At 45.6% G+C, this 21,936-nt stretch overlaps 1 protein-coding gene across 1 annotated transcript in view; it reads left to right on the top strand.

Moving 5' to 3' along the window:
- Positions 1-758: 758 nt before the first annotated feature.
- The window catches only part of MYO5C (myosin VC), a 60,878-nt gene continuing 39,700 nt past the window's right edge, over positions 759-21,936 (top strand). The window contains exons 1-8 of the mRNA XM_044980638.1: positions 759-964; positions 13,131-13,241; positions 15,377-15,542; positions 15,868-16,012; positions 16,467-16,623; positions 17,771-17,914; positions 20,288-20,369; positions 21,295-21,402. Of these exons, the coding sequence (XP_044836573.1) occupies positions 938-964; positions 13,131-13,241; positions 15,377-15,542; positions 15,868-16,012; positions 16,467-16,623; positions 17,771-17,914; positions 20,288-20,369; positions 21,295-21,402 (940 nt within the window). The 5' untranslated portion in view covers positions 759-937. The remainder of the gene's footprint in view (positions 965-13,130; positions 13,242-15,376; positions 15,543-15,867; positions 16,013-16,466; positions 16,624-17,770; positions 17,915-20,287; positions 20,370-21,294; positions 21,403-21,936) is intronic.

Below are 21,936 nucleotides of genomic sequence, written 5' to 3'. Positions count from 1 at the left end.
CAGCGGTGTTTGATCAGGCACGAGTGGGCAGGGCAACATCCTGCTGGAACAACATCGTGGGAGCAGCTGTGTGGACGGGCTCTGGCTGCTGGTTTTCCAGCCAAGGTTAGGGCCACCATGTTTACCCACCGTTTGAGCTAAAGCATGGGACTCTGGAGGTCAGCACGAGCGAGGTCAACCCATGTTAAAACAACGTTCGCACATAGGTTCGAAGCTCGAAGACGCAGCTGTGCTGCACACTCAGTCTCTGGCCCTGCTCGGAGGCACGTCCCCGATATGGGGGGGCACGGGACGGGGATCTGTGTGAAGGCGGATTGGTCTCTGTCCGGAGGGGGGTGTATGAAGGCCCCTGGGAGGGGTCTCTGGCGGGGGGGAGGGGTGAAGCCGGATTGGTCTCTGTCCGGGGGTGGGGTGTGAAGGCCCCTGGGAGGGGTCTCTGGCGGGGGGTGGGGTGTGAAGGCCCCTGGGAGGGGTCTCTGGCGGGGGGTGAAGCCGGATTGGTCTCTGTCCGGAGGAGGGGGGGACGGAAATGTGTGTGAAGCCGGATTGGTCTCTGTCCGGAGGAGGGGGGGACGGAAATGTGTGTGAAGCCGGATTGGTCTCTGTCCGGGGGGGCGGGGGTGTGAAGCCGGATTGGTCTCTGTCCGGAGGGGGAGTGGGGGTGAAGGCCCCTGGGAGGGGTCTCTGGCGGGTGTGTGTGTGTGAAGCCGGATTGGTCTCTGTCCGGAGGAGGGGGGGACGGAAATGTGTGTGAAGCCGGATTGGTCTCTGTCCGGGGGGTGAAGGCCCCTGGCGGCAGGTCCGGTGTCGGCTGGGCTCCACCCCGCGCGGGAGGGGCTGGAGCGGGACACACCTGGCGCGGCGCTGCGGGCCGCCCGGGAGCTGCCGGCTGTGGAGCGAGCCCGGCTCCTTCCCCGAGGCGCGGAGCAGCGGCCCCATGGCGCTGGCCGAGCTCTACACGCAGGTGAGGCGAGTGGGGCTGCGGGGGCCCTTGTCCGGCCGGGGCCCTGCTGCCCCCGTCCCAGCGGGCGGGGGGAGGGAGATGCCGCCGCGCTCAGGGCAGGGGCACCTGCCGCTCTGGGAATGGACGGAGGAAGAAAGTTTTTGGTGGGCAGGGCGAGCCGGATGTGCCTGGCCCCGGGGCAGCGCCAGAGGCTCCCTGGCTCGGGTTATACTTTGCCTCCGGAGTATGGGACTGGAGAGTAAATGCACAGCCTTGCCGACCCCCGTCCCGCAGAAACCGGGAGCCCAGCCCCCCAACCCATGAGATTAACCCCCCCCCACACACACACACACCTTTCGGGGCTTTGGATCTGCCTTCTGGTGTTTGTCCTCTAGGCTTCACAGCTGTTACCTTTTCTCTGCAACCATGACAGCTGGAAAAGTAGGGGGAAATCCTGGCTCTTTTGAAGTTCATGGGAGTTTTCCCATTGACTTCAGTGGAGCCAGAATTTCTTCCCTGCCCCCTCACTCTTCTAAATGAAAGCGAGGCTTCCCACATAATCACAGGACTCCAGGAACTGGGGCATTCAGACAAGCGCCAGATATTGTGAGAGGCTGAATTTATGGTAGGCTGTTGAGATCTAAAAAAATGTTTATAGGAAAATATCATGGTTTTTCCAATCATGATTTTCACCCAAGAGACTGGTTTTAATAAGTAGCTATGATTTACCACTATCCTGGGACTGAACAGGGCTAGTAAAATGCAGGTTTCTGTTATATCTATAGGTTATTTATTAAACTAAAATAAGGACACTATCACTTAGAAAGGAGCTGATTATCCTGCCTGGATGATTCTTCAAGTCTGATTGCCTGCCGAATTGTTTTAATAAATAAACCAAACATTTACACAATTGTATAGAGCTTCAGCTAGGCAATAATAATGAAACAGAAGTGAAATGCTGTTGTGAATCATGAGACCAGGCTTCTGTTCCCAGTTCCTGACACTGAAGTGAGGTTAGGCAAGTCACTCCACTTCCCTGTGCCTCCTCCCTTTCTCCATCCATAAGCATTATCCACCTTTAGATCAAGTGCTAAGTGTTTATTGCCAGTATGATCACTTTACAGTTTGCATACTGTGGGACCAGTTCTCAAGTCCAGTGAGTTTGCTTTGCCCTGGAGACAGAAAGTAGAACAGAAATCCAGGGGATCCCGTTTTGTGAGGGATTCCCCTTGTATGGAGGAATGCTTGGGTGCAGCTTCCTGGCTACCAGTGCATGAGCCATGGATGGCTATATCAGTAGCTGAGGACATTTTTACAACCATGTTTATTTACTTGTTACATTGTTGAAGTCAGAAAAGAATAAATAAGACTTAATATTTGGTGACCCATTTTTATATTAGTCAGCTCTGAATATGCAGTCGGAGCTATAAAAGACCTAAAGAAAGAAATCTTAATCTAAAACATATCCATAAAACCCACTCCTACAAATGCTTAAGTACATGCTTAACTTTAAGCACGTGAGTAGTCCATTTAGTAAAGCATGTGCATAAGTATATGTAAAATAAGACCACAGCCATAGATAAGACAAGATGCAGTAGGAAACCCATGGAAGTTTTAACTTAGAATATTATATCAATCTCTCACTCTCCTCACCCACTGATGTGGTTCAGTATATTGAACTGGTAGAAGTAGTGCCTCTTTAGACATACCTAAAACATTGTGTTAGTCTTTAGTTATATCCAAGACCAAGACACAATCTGGCAAAGTTGTACAAAATGATCGTACTTGCATTTGTTTTTTAAAAATATTATATAGAATTGGTATTCTGACTATGAACATATAGTTATATAGCAAAAAGTGAGACAGCCAGGCATGTACAGAAAATTTTAACATGACTAATGAGACAAAATACAATCAGCATCTAAGGAGCAAGATATAGGTAATATCAATATACAGCTATATAGGACACACAGGAATGCAATTAACTTTTCTTTTTCAAATTACATAAAAATGTTAAGTTTCTGAACAATATTTCATCTCTTCTTGCTTCAATATAGAATAGAAGAATAATTATGGATTTATTATTGCTTACTATGGGAAGGTCATCTTTAGGTTAAAGACTGGCCAGAGACACAACTACATATATGAGTATATGTTTTAATTTGTTTGTTCAAGTTAATGCAATTTATTCCACGGGTATGCAGTTCGTTCCTCAGATTATTTTTAAAAGTTCTCTCATGTATCAGATATCATAGATGTGAATTGAAGTAGGCTTTAAAATCCCTAAGTGGGTATCATGGAAGAATACTTTTATTTGAAACTTTTGATATTGTATTTGGGGGAGTACGAGGCATTATTTATGCAGAAGTCCCAACAAGCTAAACTAGTCATTCACTCAATTCTGAAATAAGCACCTTGAAATACAGAATATCAGCTCTCACCTTTGGGGTAAACTTTGAATATAATTGGTCATTCATGAAGCTAAAGAGGAAATTTATTCTTCAAAATGTAAACTGAATTTTTTGTTTGTATAATTTACTTCCTGTTTTTTCCCCCGTCACTATACTGTCATGGTAAATAATTTGTCTGTTTAACTTTTTTCTTTAAATAACTAAGGTAAACACCATGTCTGTGTATTACTAACTTATGTATTATGGCAGAACAGAGATATTTGATTATAATATCATTACAAGCTTAACTCTAGATGTCTGGACTGACTATAATCATTCATCTTATTACTTGCACATAATTAATTCTTTCCAAGTGGCTAAAATTCTTTTTGAGAAGCTAAAAGAACACAATCTATTCTTGAATCCAGCATAGTGTCATGCAGGCGGGGGAAGACTGGGTGTAACTTTAAAGGAGAATAAGTAAACTCTCTGTGTTTACTTGTAAGGTAGGGTTCAATTAAACTGACCTTAAGCTGGCTGGTTACATTTACCAATGGAGGCACCTGGAACTGCTGGGACACTTTCTGAAGAATACTTTGGTCACATGCTTTTTTTGTTCTTTACATAAGCATAGTTTAGTTTCTCACATATGATCACGCTCAATTTAGGCTAGGCAGTTTGATTATAATACTGTTGGTCTGGTTAGAATAATATTTATTGAAATGCTCTATTTTAGCATATGTAAATATGTATACAGTATCTTAAATACCCATGAAATCAACATATGTGGCAATGATAAAAGTGAAAGTCTAGCCTAGTATTTCAAGATAAGGAAATAGTTAACATTTCTTCTTTGTATATCTTATTAAACAACACCTTTTATTTGGGTATAAAATATATCAGTAATTTGATTTTGGGGTTATCTTTGATTGCTTAGGCAAAAATAATTTCACTACTGTGGATTGTAGTTCATGAAAGACTTCTGTGACTTTGCATATCTTAATAATATGCAAAATGTTCCTTATTTTGTGGGCATCACCAAACGAACTCATGAAGCGCCTTGGAAATTTGAAAGGTGTTCACTGAATCATGTGTGTGGTACCATCAAGTTTCTTGATGATGGTTGCCAGGGGTCAGATGCAGGGGGAAAAGGTGGTGATATTTTTCTGAGCTTCACCCCCAAAATAAACTCTGACCATGCAAGTCACCAAAATAAGATGCTACTCGTGAGATTATGCAGATATTCAAAATATGGTAGGTTCCATGAGGCTCCTTGAGCTTGCTTCCCTTTGAGAGGGATTGAATATGTCCATAGTTCTGGTAGGCTCCTGGGACACCACCTGATTAGAGGAAAAGTAGTAAGTAGTGGTATCTCCCAAACACCATCTCATTTGTGGCATTCATGTGACCCTCTCTCCTCTCTCTCTCTCAAATGATAATCCCTGGGCATCTGAGATAACACTTCACTGAGATGAATGGGGCACCTCACAGAACTATTTTTCCAGGTTCTCTGCAGACTTACTTCTGCTTCGTTTACACTCAATTCACATTATTGAGGTTTTCTTTGGCAGCATAAAAGCTAGACACTTACCTTTTTTTTTTTTTTAATTAAAATTGTGATTCTGGAGAACAATCTAGTGCCTTCAAAGAAGTGCCTGCACCACCTATGGTCTCATACCAGCTATTCCTGAGTCCTCGAAAGATGACTTGAAAAAGGGGAGAATTCAGACATGTTTTTATATATCACATAGAAGCAAAAATGGTACAAAACCATTGTTCTAAAATCCTTTGTGGGTCACATTTTAGAGAGTATTCCTGTTAGTGGTCTTTTGAAAGCTCGGATGTCTCTAAAGCAGCTTGGAAATAAGGAGTCAGCCTACATGGCTCTCCTAGGGGGTCACTGCTACAGAAGAGGAGGAGAGAAAACAGGGACTTGAACCCACTGATAATAGGAGACAAATGGCATGAGGAAGTGGGAACGAGGCAGCTGAGCACTACAGGTCTGTTGCATCTTACGCTGGGGTTACGTTCTGCAGTCAGCGCGTAAAGCGAAAATCACATGTAGTCAAAATTACATTGAGTGTAATGGCGGGTAGAATCGCCCACACTACAGGTACAGTATTAAAATTGTTATTTTTCTCTTTTTTGCCGACCACGTAAAGCTGAAGTTGTGCATGTTAAATGCGCGTAAGATGCGACAGACCTGTATATCCAGAGTAGCAGAAGGAAAAAAGTATCTGGGTGAAGTCTTGGTTCTGTTAAAGTCAATGCGAGTTTTGTCGATGACTTCAACAAGGCCAGAATTTCACTTCAGAGTCTCTGTGAACAACTGTTTAAAAAACAAGAACAAAAAATAATATTATGATGATTGTTTCTGCGCACATGTTTCTCTTCTGGATATTCTGTCCAAAGAGGCACAGGGGATGAAGCAGAGCAAGTCCGAGGGAAGATGAAGAGCAAAGGTTGACAGTGATGATTTCTGTCCCTTTTTTTTTTCTTTTCTCAAAAGAAAAAATACTTATTAAAGACACAGAAATGTGCATTATAGCTGGGATTTTCCAGTGAGCCTAAAGGAGTTAGGACAGGGGTCTCAAACTCAAATGACCCCGAGGGCCGCATGAGGACTAGTGCATTGGCCCGAGGGCCGCATCACTGACACGCCCCCTTGCTGCCCCTGGCCCCACCCCCAATCCACCCCTTCCATGAGGCCCCGCCCCTGCCCTGTCTCTTCTCCACCTCCTCCCCTAAGCGCGCGCAGTTTTAATAAATATATACACTCAGTAATGCACCTCACTCAAAGGACAAAACACGCACTTAGATTTACTGCCTAAGGCTCTGGGAGGGAGTTTGGGTGGGGGAGGGGGTCTGGATGCAGGCTCTGTGCTCGATGCAGGCTCCAGGCTGCGGCAGGGGGTGGGGGTGCAGGCTTTGGGACGGAGTTTGGGGATAGGAGGGAGTGCAGGGGTGAGGGCTGTGGGGCTGAGGGTGAGGGGTACATGATGCAGGAGGGGACTCAGGGCTAGGGAAGAGGGTTGGGCTGTGGGGTGAGGGCTGTGGATGAGGGGTTCATGATGTGAGGGGGCTCAGGGCTAGGGAAGAGGTTTGGAGTGTGGGGTGAGGGCTGTGGATGAGGGGTTCATGATGTGGGGGTGCTCAGGGCTGGGGCAGAGGATTAGGGTGTGGGGGGATGAGGGCTCTGGCTGGGGCTGAGGATTAGGGTACAGGGGGATGAGGGGTTCATGATGTGGGGGTGCTCAGGGCTGGGGCTGAGGATTAGGGTGCGGGGGGAATGAGGGCTCTGGCTGGGGCTGAGGGTTTGGGGTTGGAGAGGCTCAGGGTAAGGGCAGCCTGCCTTGCCAGTACTGGCGGAGGGCAGGCACTAGGACCCTGCAGGAGCAGACAGCAAATCTGCTGGGAGCCCTCCGGGCAGCAGGCAGGGGAGAGGCGCGCTGCGTTCTGTCAGGCAGGGACGCAACACAACGCGGCGGAGGGGGGGTGGCAGGCGGGGGCTGGGACCTGCTCCAGGCAGGGTCGCGGCGGCGGGGGGAGACCTGCGGTGGCCGGGGCCGATCCAGGCAGGACCGGGGGGGGGGGGGGCGGGAAGAGACCCAGCTCCAACTATTGCTGGAGCAGGGCGCCCAGCCCTGAATATTGCTGGGGCCCGGGCCCCACACAAGTATATAACCTGCCGCCCATGCCCCCCGGCCCGGCCCAGGGTCTCGCTTCCCTTCCCCCCCCCCCAGCCTGGCCCTGGCGGGTCCCGCTTCCCTTCCCCCGGCCCGGCCCCGGCGGGTCCCGCTTTCCCCCCCCCCTTACCCGAGCGCGTCTCCGGCGAGGCCTGAGCTCCGTCCCGCTCAGAGCCGCGTGGTGAGGGGGCGGGGCTGGGAGCTCCACGCCGAGCGCAGCGCTCAGCCCAGAGCTCCCAGCCCCGCCCCCTCCCCACACGGCTCGGAGCGGGGCGGGGCTCAGGCGCTCGGACGGAGACTCGGCGCTCTATGCGCCAAGGCTCCAGGAGAGGGGCGGAGGCGGGAGCCTCCGCTTTTCTCTTGGGGGGCCCCTGCGGAGCTCCCCTGGGGAGCTCCGCGGGCCGCAGGGAAGAGCTCCGCGGGCCGCATGTTTGAGACCCCTGAGTTAGGATCTAGATCCCACTAAAATTGTGGGAATTGGGGTCCTAACTCCCTTAGACACCTTTGCAAATACCAGCCTAAATACTTTATTAATGTTGCTTTTCCACGTAAGCAGTTGCAGCAGTCGTCATAGCGATGTTATGTCATAACAAATTGGAAGAATAAAACTCTCTCTATTAAGATGTACACAGTATAGAAAAAGATTTAGAAACCCTGACTCAAGATTTTAAGAAAGAAAGGTAAGGAAAAACAACAAATGGTCTTAATCTGCACCACAAAATGAAAGTGATTTCAGCATATTTTTTAACAGTACACCCATTATTTGTTATGGTTTTATTTTTTATTTTTATTTACTGTTATATTAAGGGGATGTGGCAGAAAGGGGTCTTTCAGGATAGGGATGGTAGAAGAGACCATCGGGGGACGGGGAAGGCCTGACATTTTCTGGAAGTAAACCCTGACAGTGGATATTAACAAGATTGTCAGCTGTGGTATTATTTCATTTTGAAGAGTGTGTTTTTGCTATAAGTGCTAGAGCTGAGAATTTCAAAATCATTGCTACTGTTTTGGTGTCCATATCATATTGACAAATAAAGAGGTACTGATCACAGAACTAAAAATTAGTGGTAGCTGTGCTACAAGTGATCATGACTTGATAACATTTATAATGTGCAAATAGATTAAAATCCAGATCAGTTATATATAAATAAAAACTTGGTTCTTTAAAGGGCCATTTTCACAAAGTTGAAAACAATTATGAGCCAAATCAGCTGGGAGGAAGAATTTAACCAAAAATATGTGAGTGATGATTGGGAATTGTTTTAAGAACACTCTTCTAGATGCCCAAAATGCCACAATCTCACAATTGAGGAAGAAGTCTGTATTAGTGGTTTTAAAAACTGGCCTGCTTTAGCGGGGAAGTGAAGGCAACTGAAAAAAGAAGGATATTGATAAACTGGAGAGGATTCAGAGAAGAGCCATGAGAATGTTTAATGGATTAGAAAACATGTCTTATAGTGATAGGCTCAAGGAGCTCAATCTGTTTATCTTAACAAAGAAAAAGTTAAAGGGTGACTTGAGTACAGTCTACCTACATGGAGAACAAATATTTGTTAATGAGTTCTTCAAACTAGCAGACAAAGGTATAATGCAAGCCACTGGCTGGAGGCTGAAGCTAGACAAATTCAGACTGAAAATAAGGGATAAATTTTAACTGAAAATTAACCATTGGAACAATTTAACGAGGGTTGTGGTGGATTTTCAGTCACTGGCAATTTGAAAATAAAATTTGGATGTTTTTCTAAAGATCTACTCTAGGAATTGTTTTGGGGAAGTTCTAGATCTTGTGTTATACAGGTGGTCAGACTAGATCATCACAATGGTCCCTTCTGGCCTTGGAGTCTATGAATCTATTAATCATTTCTGGAATGTTAGTCTGATGCATAATATGAATGCATCCTATCTTTTTATGCACAATAATACTTGTAGGAAGTATTACACGTACAAAATCATACTGTGTTCTCAATGTTATAACGAGCAAGTTTCTAAAGTGCAAAAAAAAAAGTTCCATTACATGAGTACTCCATTAAGGTATAAGATCTGAATTCTAATATATGAAACTGTAAAGCCGATCTTTAAAGCTCTTTGCTATAGGATTTTTTCTGTATTGGGTAAAATCTAGTCAGTGCTCAATTACTGAATACAAAAGTTTGAAAAGGAAAGTTTTTAACAATTAGGAATGAATGATTCAAATGTAATCAGCATTTCAAACTTTGACATCTTTTTTTTTTTATGCTTCACTAGTAAGTTGCTTGTTTGTTCAGAAAATTATAGCAAGAACCCTGTTTTTTAAAATAATTGGTAATTGTTCAGGATTTCGTGTTGATGATGCCATTTACCCAGACTAATGAGATTTTCCCCTGCACTAGAACAGCCAGTCTGCATTCAGAATATCAAAGCCGTTAATCAGTGCTGTTCCTTATTCAAATTCATTCAGTAGTATTGATTTTCAACATTTGCATTGGTTTCCACTAGTGAAGTCTGATAGTCATCTGTGGTGGCCTATTAAAATAAAGGGTTATCCTGATATTATTTCTCTTTTTTAATGTGGGGAGGAGGATGGGTGGTCTTTAAAGGCAAAAGCACAGAACTAGGAAACAGGAGACCAATCTGCTGCAGGACAAAAATATAGGAGCTTCCATTGACTTCGATGGGAGTTTTATCCTGTGGCAGGAAAATAGGGCCCCAAGATCCTATTTTTGCCACTGCCACTTACCTTTAGAGAGATCTTAGGCTAGTTACTTAACCTTTCTGTGTCTCAGTTAGCCCATCTGTGAAATGGGCACAATGATCCCTATCCTATAGACATATTTTGAGGCTTCATTCTTTTAGTGTTTCGTGTTTGTAAAGTGCTTCAGGATCCTTGGCTAGAAGACATTATGGAAGTGTAGATTACTATCATGATACTGTATTTCTTATGTCACTCGCAGAATAGAAGTAGAGATTTGATTGTTTTGTCAGTGGTTAATTTCAACTCTTGTCTGGTTTCACACATCCGATTTAGTGGCAGTAATCAGGTAACAGAATGCCTCTTAGTTTAAATGAATCAGCAGAGGAAGGCAGTAGTGCTGTAAAGAGAGAGTCACACAGAAGCAAATTTGTACAGAGATCATTTGTACAAAAGGACTTATCCTACATAATTTCTGTTCCCTGGTAGCTGTCAAAGAGATGTGCACTTCAGATAAGAATTTTCCCATCTTAGTCTGTTGCTAGTTTTGCTTGTTCTTTCAGTGAAGTCATAATGTTGTTGTGGTTAACATCAATCTGTTACTATGGAGATGACTATGATGTCATAAACAAAGCATTATGACTTCACAGTAGGAAGAACAGATGGTCTGTGCTAGAGCAAACTCCAGTATAAACAACAGAGATAATTATGTCTTTGATAATTATTTAAAGTGGCAGTGGAAATTTATTAAAAATGTAGAACGGCATTGGTTCTAAATGAAATTCTCTAATAAATACAGTAGTTTAGGGAGAGAGAGAGAGAGAGTATATACCAGGGGTCTCAAACATGCGGCCTGCGGAGCTCTTCCCTGCGGCCCGCGGAGCTCCCCAGGGCCGCCCAGAGGGGGGGGCAAAGGGGGCAATTTGCCCCGGGCTCCGCAGGGGCCCCCAAGAGAAAAGCGGAGGCTCCCGCCTCCGCCCCTCTCCTGGAGCCTCAGCGCATAGAGCGCCGAGTCTCCGTCCGAGCGCCTGAGCCCCGCCCCGCTCCGAGCCACGTGGGGAGGGGGCGGGGCTGGGAGCTCTGGGCTGAGCGCTCGGCGTGGAGCTCACAGCCCCGCCCCCTCACCACGCGGCTCTGAGCGGGACGAAGCTCAGGCCTCGCCGGAGACGCGCTCGGGTAACGAGGGGGGGGGAGCGGGACCCGCCGGGGCCGGGCCGGGGCCTGGCCGGCGGGGGGAAGCGAGACCTGCCGGGCCGGGCCGGGGGGGGGGAAGGGGAGCGCGGCCCACCGGGCCGGGGGTGGGGACGGGAAGCGAGACCCACCGGGGCCGGGCCGGGGGGTGGGGGAGGGAAGCGAGACCCGCCGGGGCCGGGCCGGGGGGGGGAAGGGAAGCGAGACCCGCCGGGGCCGGGCCGGCCGGGGGGTGGGGGAGGGAAGCGAGACCCGCCGGGGCCCGGGCCGGGCCGGGGGGGTGGGGGAGGGAAGCGAGACCCGCCGGGGCCGGGCCGGGCCGGGGGGTGGGGGAGGGAAGCGAGACCCGCCGGGGCCGGGCCGGGCCGGGGGGGGGGGGAGGGAAGCGAGACCCGCCGGGCCGGGCGGGCCGGGGGGGTGGGGGAGGGAAGCGAGACCCGCCGGGGCCGGGCCGGGCCGGGGGGGTGGGGGAGGGAAGCGAGACCCGCCGGGGCCGGGCCGGGCCGGAGGGGTGGGGGAGGGAAGCGAGACCCGCCGGGCCGGGGGGTGGGAGAGGGAAGCGAGACCGGCCGGGTCGGGCCGGGGGGTGGGGGAGGGAAGCGAGACCCGCCGGGGCCGGGCCGGGGGGGTGCGGGAGGGAAGCGAGACCTGCCGGGCCGGGCCCGGGGGGGGGAAGGGAAGCGAGACCCGCCGGGCCAGGGGGTGGGGGAGGGAAGCGAGACCCGCCGGGGCCGGGCCGGGCCGGGGGGGGGGGAAGGGAAGCGAGACCCGCCGGGCCGGGCCGGGGGTGGGGAAGGGAAGCGAGACCCGCCGGGGCCGGGCCGGGGGGGGGGGGAGGGAAGCGGGACCGGCCGGGGCCGGGGTGGGAAGCGGGACCGGCCGGGGTGGGGAAAAGAGGGACCCGCCGCCGCCGAAGCGCAGCCCGGTCTTCGGCGGTGGGGGGCCCCTTCTGTTCCGGGACCCGCCGCCTAAGTGCCCCGCCGCCAAGCCACCAAACAGCTGTTGGTGGCGCTTAGCACTTTCCAGGAGGGAGGGGGGAGGAGCGGGGAGCCGCGCGCTTAGGGGAGGAGGTGGAGAAGAGACAGGACAGGGGCAGGGCCTCATGGAAGGGGTGGATTGGGGGTGGGGCCAGGGGCAGCAAGGGGGCGTGTCAGTGATGCGGCCCTCGGGCCAATGCACTAGTCCTCATGCGGCCCTCGGGGTCATTTGAGTTTGAGACCCCTGGTATATACTCTATATTGATGGCAGCTAGGCACACTCCTTCCACTTTTGTTTTATAACTTAAGTTTTATACTTTTAAGTGAGTGTTTCTACAGGAACATCTGCACTGCTTAGCCCTTAGTCTCATGACTAAAGCATATTTAAGATATACAGGTATCACAGCAAGTTGTTAATACTTTGCACGCAAGTAGCAGTATTACTTTTGAGGAGCTCAGAACGCTTCAATAAACAATGTTTCACAACTCTTCTACAAAGAATTTTGTTCAGTTCTTTAAACATATAAAGACATCCAGTTCAGCAGCTCACATCAAGCATAAGGTGCTTTTAGGGCAGAATGCTTTAACTCTGGGGCTGAGCTAAAATCCCTAAAGTGTGAAAATTCCTGCTGAACCAGCTGGCCTTATAGGAGCTAGCTGGCTGGCTGTAAATAGGGAAACCATCCAGCAAGCTTTGAAGTCTGTATTCAGGGACCTGAGCGATTATTCTGTGGAGTTTGTTCTTTAATCATATAAAAAGAAAAGTAACTGCGTAAGTATTTTCTTTTGCAAAATGTTTCCTACATTGAATCTCCCCTTACGTGGTTTTAAGGAAGTGATCATGTAAATCTTACAGAATAAGACTCCTGGACTTGTGTAATACTTACATACTTATAGCAGAGATACTTGTGCATCCTCCTTAGAATTAGAGCTTCTGCAGTAAGCATGATTTTACTCTCTTTTCAGTGTCCTTAATTGAGAGTGCTCTGCTTCCTGCCTAACTTGAAACTCTGTTGAGCCAGCACTTCTGAGATCTTTGGATAATTGAGGTTACACTGTATATCTCTTTTACAAATACAATTAAAGCACAAGGCATTTGCCCATGGTAACGCAGTAAGTCCTTAGTGGAACCAGGAATAAAACCTAGGAGTCCTGCCTCCAAGTCCTGTATTTTAACTGTTAGATCACATTCAAAAAAAATCTGGAAAATGTATTTTTAAGATAGTCTGTTCCTTAAATAGCATTAGAGTTAATGCTTATCTTCTTCTGTTGTAGTACAACAGGGTTTGGATCCCTGACAACGAAGAAGTTTGGCAGTCTGCTGAAATCACAAAGAACTACAGAACAGGAGACCATGTGCTTCACCTACTATTAGAAGATGGAACTGTAAGAAAAAAATAGACATAGTTATTTCAATTTTTAACGAGAGGCTGGATTAGATCACTGGTCTGTGTAGTCCAGTATGTTGTTTCTGACTGCGGCCAGTACGATGTTCTTGATTTTCTTGCAATCTTAGGACTGTCTAGCCCAGGGGTGGGCAAACTTTTTGGGGCGAGGGCCACATCTGGGTGAGGAAATTGTATGCAGGGCCGGGGCAGGGCGTGTGGAGTGCGGGATGTGGAGGAAGGGGCTCAGGACAAGGGATTGGGGCAGAGAAGGGGTGCAGAGTGTAAGAGGGGGCTCAGGGAAGGGGGTTGGGGTACAGGAGGGGTGCTGAGTGCAGGATGGGGCTCAGGGCAGGGAGTTGGGGTGCACGGGGTGCAGGGTGCAGCAGGGAGCTCAGGGCAGGTGGTTGGAATGCACAGGAGTGCAGAAAGGGGCTCAGGGCAGGGAGTTGGGTGCAGGAGGGGTGCGAGGTACAGGCAGAGGGCTTAGGGCAGGAAGTTGGGGGGCGGGGGGCAGGAGGGGTTTGAGCTCCAGCCCGGTGCCGCTTACCTAAAGTGGCTCCGGGGTGGCAGTGGCGCACACCAGGGCCAGGGCAGGCTCCCTGCATGCCTGCCCTGTCCCCACGCCACTCCAGGAAGTGCTGCGGGCCCTGGGGGGGGGGAGGCAGAGGGCTCTGCGTGCGCACATGGAGCCCTTTGCCTCCCGGCCCGGGGGCTGCTTCTGAGAGCAGCGCCGGGCCCGCAGCACCACCAGGGGTAATCCCGCGGGCCGGATCCAAAGCCCTGAAGGGCCGGATCCGGCCCGCGGGCCATAGTTTGCCCATCCCTGGTCTAGCCATTAAAACTGTACAGTAAGTAGCAATCCCAAAAAAATGTAAAAAGCTTAATTTTAGCATCCAGTGCTTGTCAATGTATGCCCCATTGCACTGACAAGGGAAAAAGGAACTATGCCAATTATGGTGTTAGCTGAGGAGCTTGTCCATAATTTTTTTGTAAACTCATTGCTTTAGTGTATGATTTGTAGTACATATACAGCAGAACCACGTTGTTATGAACTGCTAATCTGTGACACTACTTTTTTCCAAAATACATCGTGAACACCTCCCTAGCCTGAGAATGAGTTATTGTATGTTTCTCTGATTGTCTGAGGTGCAAAGACAGACTTGGGAGTGAAGCTCTTTGTAAGTTGTTTTACTGCACCCATCACCTTGGTATCTGTGCAGCTTACAAATTTGTTTATGTGAACGCAAGAAGATTACTATGTTTCTCTTTCCTTTCCCCATTTTATAAGGACTACTTTTTAAAAATTGTGATATAAGATGAGTTATTGAGGGAAATATAGGTCAGAAAAGTGTGTGTGGGGGGGGGGGTGTTACATTTTTTTCAAAGGGCAATGAGGTCCTGGGTTATTCTGAGCTCTTTGGGAAGCACGTTCCACAATCAGGAGCCAGTTGCCTCTCCTGCACACACATGTCACTCTTCAGGATAACAGTTCCATTGTTCCAATAGAACATAGCTGTCATGCAAGGACATGATCATATAGAACCAGGGGCTTTCTTGGGTTATTTGGGTCAATCCCACAGAGGGCTTTGAAGATTAGGGCCCAGATTTTTTAGGACTTGGTGGGGAACGAAAAGGTAACTTTATCTCATCTTTATGTTCCCCACATAGTCAAAGGTTTGTGATAAGCTACAACTGTCTTTAGAAGCTAACTTAAGACCAGCTTCCTGTAAGACCATAGGCCATTCCAGCACCTGGGACAGCTGGGCAAAAGACACTCTGGCTACACTCATGCTCCCTAAATTGCATTTAAACTACTGCAGAGTTTTTATGTTTAAATTAAACCTCTCATTCTCTGTATTGATTGAAGAGGCTTCATGTAAAAAAAACTTGGTATGTTTCAGTACAATATATTCGAGAGAGAGGAAATAAATCTTTATTTTTATGAGACATTGAGGGGCCCCATCTTGCATTCCTTGTACACTAAAATGACCATGGATGTCACTGGAAGTTAACTGGTGTTCATGGAATGCAAGATCAGATACTGGTCCATCATCCATGCAACAGTTAAGACAAAGGTAGCCAAAAAGTTCAATATGTATTTACACATGCGTTTCATGTAATTTGTATTGTCAGGAATTGAATTACCCTGTTGATCCAGCACCATTGCCACCTCTACGAAATCCTGACATACTTGTTGGTGAAAATGACCTCACAGCACTTAGCTATCTCCATGAACCTGCTGTTCTACACAATCTTAAAGTTCGTTTTGTGGAGTCAAAACTTATCTACACTTATAGTGGTATGTAAAGACAAACCCAGGGTTTCAGATAAATGATTAAACTAAAATTTTTAAAAGTTTAAATCTTTGCTGCTGAAAGTGCAATAGGATCAGAATGATGTTTTCCTGAAATCTGTTAAGTTTCTTGAAGCCAGGGTGATTTATGCATGAGTAAGGACTGATCCCGTCTGTGATCAGGCCTCTGTGTAGTGATTAGTTCAGATATGAATACTTTGACTACGCAGCAATTTAGTTGTGGTTACTAGTTTTCAATACCTTACCTTTTGTTAGGTATTGTAGACAATGGGATGATACATCTGATTTTGTACTGTTTATTTTTTCATAGGAATCATTTTGGTTGCAATGAACCCCTATAAACAGTTGCCAATATATGGGGATGCCATTATCCATGCATATAGTGGGCAGAACATGGGGGATATGGATCCACATATATTTGCTGTGGCAGAAGAGGCTTACAAACAAATGGCAAGGTACTATATGTTTTCATTGTTTAACAGTTGTTTCTTCTAAAATATAATTTAAAAATCTCATGGCAAATACTATTATTTTGTTACATTAATTGACTTTTGTTTTGTAAATGTCCAAGCAGCTAAGTTTCCTTTTGTCTGGATAATTTCAAGCAGCCCACCCTCAAAGAGAAGAGAACCTTGTAACCTCTGCGGAGAAGTGCTGAGGGGTAAAGAGTTTCTGGAACTTACACCCCGTTCTTAATACCTGTCACGGGAAAAGGACAGAGGTGGTCCTAGCTCAGTGATTTGTGTTGACTACAGCCTGCAGGGGACAAACAAAACAGGAGAGGCCAAAAGACCAAGGAGAAGATGAAAGCTGGCAGTGGTGCTGGTCACAATAACATTTACTATATGCATATATATATTTTTAGACTAGCAAGATATTTAAAATCTCCTTCTTATTGTTCTGTTTTAGAAACAACAGAAATCAATCTGTTATAGTCAGTGGAGAATCAGGAGCTGGAAAAACTGTGTCTGCTAGATATGCTATGAGATACTTTGCCACAGTCAGTAAGTCAAACAGCAGTGCGCATGTGGAGGATAAAGTACTGGCATCCAATCCAATAACAGAGGTAAATTTAAGGATGTATAAGTAAAGGGGCTTTATACTCATTAAAGGCTGAATCCTGAAAGCTGCTGAGCATCTATGGTAGAAGTCAATGAGCATTCCAGGTATTCAAGTAACTCTTAGTAAACTATATACATTTTAAGAGCCCAGTTCTGTGACATGCTCTGCTACATCAAAAATATTCAACATATACGTGCACTTTTTTCCATGTCACAAATATGTTTAATTTTCTTGCATATGTGAAGTATTGAGTATAATGTATACAACTATCCAGTGGGCTATACGTACAGTTTTATTGCAGTTTTGTGCTGTCACACTTTTCATGTCACCATCTTCTCCTTTAACCACTTTTTCAAAAACGAAATTCCTTCTTTTCTGACTGGAATCTGGGTGTTAATGGATAATTGTAGGTGGTCTTGAACTCAGTCTAAGTGATGGCAGATAGAAGTCCATATTAAGTCATCCAAATCACAGGTCTGATTTTTTGGAAGTTCTGAGCACCCACATCTCTTTAATTTCTGAGTGAGATTAGAATCTCAACACCTCTGAAAATCAGGCCACTTTATTTAGGTTCTATATTTTGGAATCCAAACTTGAAAATGTTTGCCTTTATCTTTTTATGTATATTTGAAATGTAAATTTTCAAATCGACACCCACACACAGACACACCATCACAAAGAACTTTTGAAAAATAAACAAATGCTTGTATATTGCAGTATATGGGGGTTGTTTTATTATTTTGTCTGCAACAGCAGGAAAGATTCTTGGATATATGGTTACAGTAGGAAAAGTAGTGGGTGGTTTTGTAGTTGTGGGTAGAAAAAGGTTGAGACTCCCAATCCACAAGGAAGACTTATTTATTTTAGTGCTTAGTTTGTAGAGAATTGCATTTAATATATGCATGTTACATTATTTTTCTAGAGACTCTGAGCATAATTTCCAGACTTGGGCCTCATAATAGAACATCCAAATCCCATCTCTGGATGTTCGGATTGATCATTAGGCACATAAAACTTTGGACATTTATGCATCTAAGTCATATTTTGAGAGAGTTACTCCTCTTTAATGTTCACATTTGAAAACTGGACAGCATGAATGAATCCGTTGACACAAACTGTTTGGGCATTAAAGAGGTTCACCATGTTCATAGGCTGTAGGCAATGCGAAAACCACACGCAACGATAATAGCAGTCGGTTCGGGAAGTACACTGAAATCAGTTTTGATCAGAGACACCAAATCATTGGAGCCAACATGAGGACGTACCTGCTTGAGAAATCCAGAGTTGTCTTTCAAGTAAGTGAAATAAAGTTTAAAAAGCCAACTTCAGTGAAATCGCTGTTGTACAGCTCTTAACTTTGTTAGCATTATACTAAAAGAGGTCAGTGAAGTATTGCATAATTTGTATTAATCTTAGTGTATACCTTTTGTTTGGAATCGGAGACCAATGTTTTATATATATATATATATATATATACCGTATATACTTGTTCATTAGCCGGTTTGTTTATAAGCTGGCCCCCCAAGATGGTTAAGTAAAAATAGCAAAAACTGTATGACCCTTTCATAAGCTGACCCTATATTTCAGGGGTTGGCAGGCTTTGGCTCCTGACCCGTTAGGCTAAGCTGCTAGTGGTCCTGGCCTTTTTGTTTACCTGGAGCGTTCACAGGCATGAAGCCCTTCAGCTCCCAATGTCCGCGGTTTGTCGTTCCCAGCCAATGGGAGCCACTTCCCACAGCTCCCATTGGCTGGGAACGGCGAACGGCCACAGGGAGCCAAGGGACTCCATGCCTGCAGATGCTCCAGGTAAACAAAACGACAATGTATTAGATATTCAATTCAATGATTCCATTGAGTTTAAAATCATCAGATTTTGGTGTAGACCGGTTTATAAGCCGACCACCACTCTGTGATGTGTCACTTTTTTACCAAAAATATTTGGCTTATGAATGAGTATATATGGCATATTTCTTCTCTGCTTACACCATATGGAGGAGAGCAGAAAGGCTCTGATCTCACAGGGGAAAAAATTTAGTGAGACATTATGTTCCCACCAATATCACCACATTGTTGTTTTTTTTCCTCTCCAAGCCACAAAAATATGTCTGCTCCGTGCGGCCAAGATGGGGCAGGGCCAAGGGGGGAGGAGGAGGAGTTAGGGGATGACTGCTCTGTGCACTACATTAAGCCCCATTGCCCAGAGAGGCCATTTTGAGTCATTCCTAATAGTGGCATAAAAATGAGAATTTACTACGTGGCTTGTGTGGATTTTGAAATTCTATATTTGAGATTGTGGTTTAGAGCTGACTCTTGCGAGAGAAGGAATGAATGTGCATGGCTGTGTTGTAATTGCATTGTTTAAGAAACAACGTTCATGATATTAGAATACACAATGGAAATGAAGCTGAGGCATTTGAAAATTTTCCTGCAGGTTTACTTAACTGAAATTAAGATTATTCCTTTTGTTCTATTAGTTTAGATGGCACAGCAAACCGTAATGTAACTTATTTTCCCCTAGCAAAACCTGTGTTGCTTCATTCTCAAATTTCAAGTTGTCACATTGGAGACTTGGCTAGATTAAGTCACTTATTTGGACAGGTTTAAGTGGAAGATGAAAGTAGATACTTTGAACCCTCTCAGGTACTGTGGCGATGGGCTATCTAAATACTTAGACTGCTCTCTAAACTGAATAATTTGAGCGATTGACAAACTCAGGCACTGTCCAAGCTACAACAATGTTAGAAAACTTCTATCCAAAATGAGATTTTGGCAACTTGGTTAGCAAAATTTCCACTTCCCACTTTGGGAAGCCATGTTGTTTGTTCAGGGTGGCATAATCAATTGAAATTCTTCTCCTATAATAAAAGTTAGATATAAGTGATCAAAGATCTCATTAATTTTAGATACCTTAAATGATCAGATGGATTTTTTTTTATTTGCCCTGATAAAGCCAGAAGCACATTGGAAACAAACTTTTTTCAGTAACACATAATAGATGACAGGTTTCAGAGTGGTAGCTGTGTTAGTCTGTATCAGGAAAAACAACGAGGAGTCCTTGTGGCACCTTAGAGAGTAACACATTTATTTGAGCATAAGTATTGTGAAATAATGGTACTAAAATAGCATGGAAAATATCTGGTGGTTGGTTAGTTGGGGTTTTTTTTGTTTTGTTTTTTACAAAAACACACAACAAAATGTACTGCTTGCTTGTAGTTGTGTTTATAACTTCTCAGATATTCAGAACAGCTACCTCTGTACATCTGTTATCTAACAGATGGTTATTAAAAATAGTTTTGAGAGCTTTCCACTTTCCGTGAATAGTGTTTGTTAGCACTCCCAAAGGAAGCAGTGCACATTGCTATATTTGCCAGCCCTTGTTAATTTAATAATTGAGTCAGTTAAAAAACTAACAGTTTTGGCAAAGAACTCTGTACGCTGACATGGGGTTTGGAGAGGAAGAGCACTTGGTTTTGTCACAGCCAAGGTGCTTGCTGAATTCTAAAAGCATGTCCATTTTAGCATAGACAATGTTTGACTCAAACTAGATTGCAATAGAATTTACACTTGGATAATCATTGACTCGTCTACAATTATAGTCAAATACCAAATGTTTTCTGTGTTTATTTTTCTTTCTCCAGTATCATGGTTTTCTTTTCTTTCATTTGCAGTCAGAGAATGAACGAAATTACCACATATTCTACCAGCTGTGTGCTTCTGCTCTGCAACCAGAATTTAAGCATCTTAAATTGGGTATGTCTCAAGAAAGTAAACTATTCTTCACCTTTGCAGTGTTACATTTTGAGGGTAGGATTTTCAAGAGCCCTAAGTGTCTTAGAGCACAAATCTTATTGACTTTCAGTGGGACCTGTACAGCGTGATGTGTACACTGCAATAAAAGTCCCACGACATGACTGCGGCTGGCCTGTGTCAGCTGACTCGGGCTCATGGGCCTCCTACTCCATGGTTATAAAATTGCAGTGTAGACATTTGGGCTCAGGCTAGAGCCTGCGACTTCACGAGAGGGGCGGGTCTCAGAGCCCAGGCACTGCAATTTTTAGCCCCACAGCCCGAGCCCCGTGAGCCTGAATCAGCTGACCCAGGTTCTGAGACTTGGTGCCACAGGTTTTTCATTGCAGAGTAGACCTACTCTAAGTTGCCTAGGGTTTGAGCCTTCTTACTGTAGTCAGTGGCAAAGTTTCCAGTAACTTTAGAGGTGCAGGATCAGGTCCTTAGGGGTCTTTGAAAATCACACTCTTAACACTTTATTTAGTGAATATGCTTGTGAATGATGTCATATTGACAGTCCTGGGGAGTGAAGGCTTCTTTATTTGTTCACAGAGCAACGACATGGTAAAAGCTCCATGTGAGCTTAAACTGCAATCTGGAGGACCCAGCCTCAAGCATAAAATGGTAGTTCATCTACCTACCAATCAATCCTTCACCCCCTGTTAGATTTCCAAAAGGGGTGCCGTTAGCGTCAATTGTACTGGTTTTGTTATGTGGATTCCTGTTTATTTCGGAAGTACACTAAGACCATGAGCTCATTTTAGAAGAACTATCAGATGGCAACAGCTTTCACTCCATTTTCATTCATATCTACTGACTTATTGATGAAAGACTCTCTGTCCCACTACCAAGTACATTAATTGTTATAAGTTTTACTTTTCATCTGTAGGGCATGCAGAAGAATTTAATTATACAAGAATGGGCGGCAACACTATTATCGAAGGAGTCGATGACAGAGCAGATATGATGGAGACCCAGAAGACATTCGCTCTACTAGGTAAATGAGAATACTTGGCAACACATATTGATAAATTTAGCAAAGTGAGCTTAGCTCTGAAATGACCAATGACAAACAAGTTTTGAAAAAAAAACTTGGGAGTATATGTAGTGGTTACCTGCGGAATTTGTTTGCGGCACTGCTGTTTTGCTATTTGCTTTAATGGGACTTGGCAACATCAACTGGCTATTAGCAATTGGTCTTCATTGTTAGTGGTATAAATTACTGAGAGCTAGAGTCTGACTAGGCCTCAGGCTAGCATGCAGTGGAGGAAAGGGAGTAAGGAGTCTTCCTACCCTCTTGTGTAATCTATTGAAGGGCAAAGCTGAACTGTCCCTGCAGCACTCAGGAGAATACAGGGATTTGTCCCTAATTACTTCTCTGGGGATGGGGAGGGCAGAGTTATAGCTCTGCACAGCAGGCAGCAGTGTCTTCACCAAGTCCTTATAGAATCGCTAATAATTATATACAGTATTGCAAGTATCCCTAGATCATGCTTTTTATTAATGGATGTTTTTATTGCTTTGAGTATTT

The sequence above is a fragment of the Mauremys mutica genome, chromosome 11 (genome assembly GCF_020497125.1).
Source record: "Mauremys mutica isolate MM-2020 ecotype Southern chromosome 11, ASM2049712v1, whole genome shotgun sequence".
Classification (NCBI taxonomy): domain Eukaryota; kingdom Metazoa; phylum Chordata; order Testudines; family Geoemydidae; genus Mauremys; species Mauremys mutica.
The sequence above is the reverse complement of the archived record's forward strand: the minus strand, read 5'-3'. Positions and strand labels throughout refer to the sequence as shown.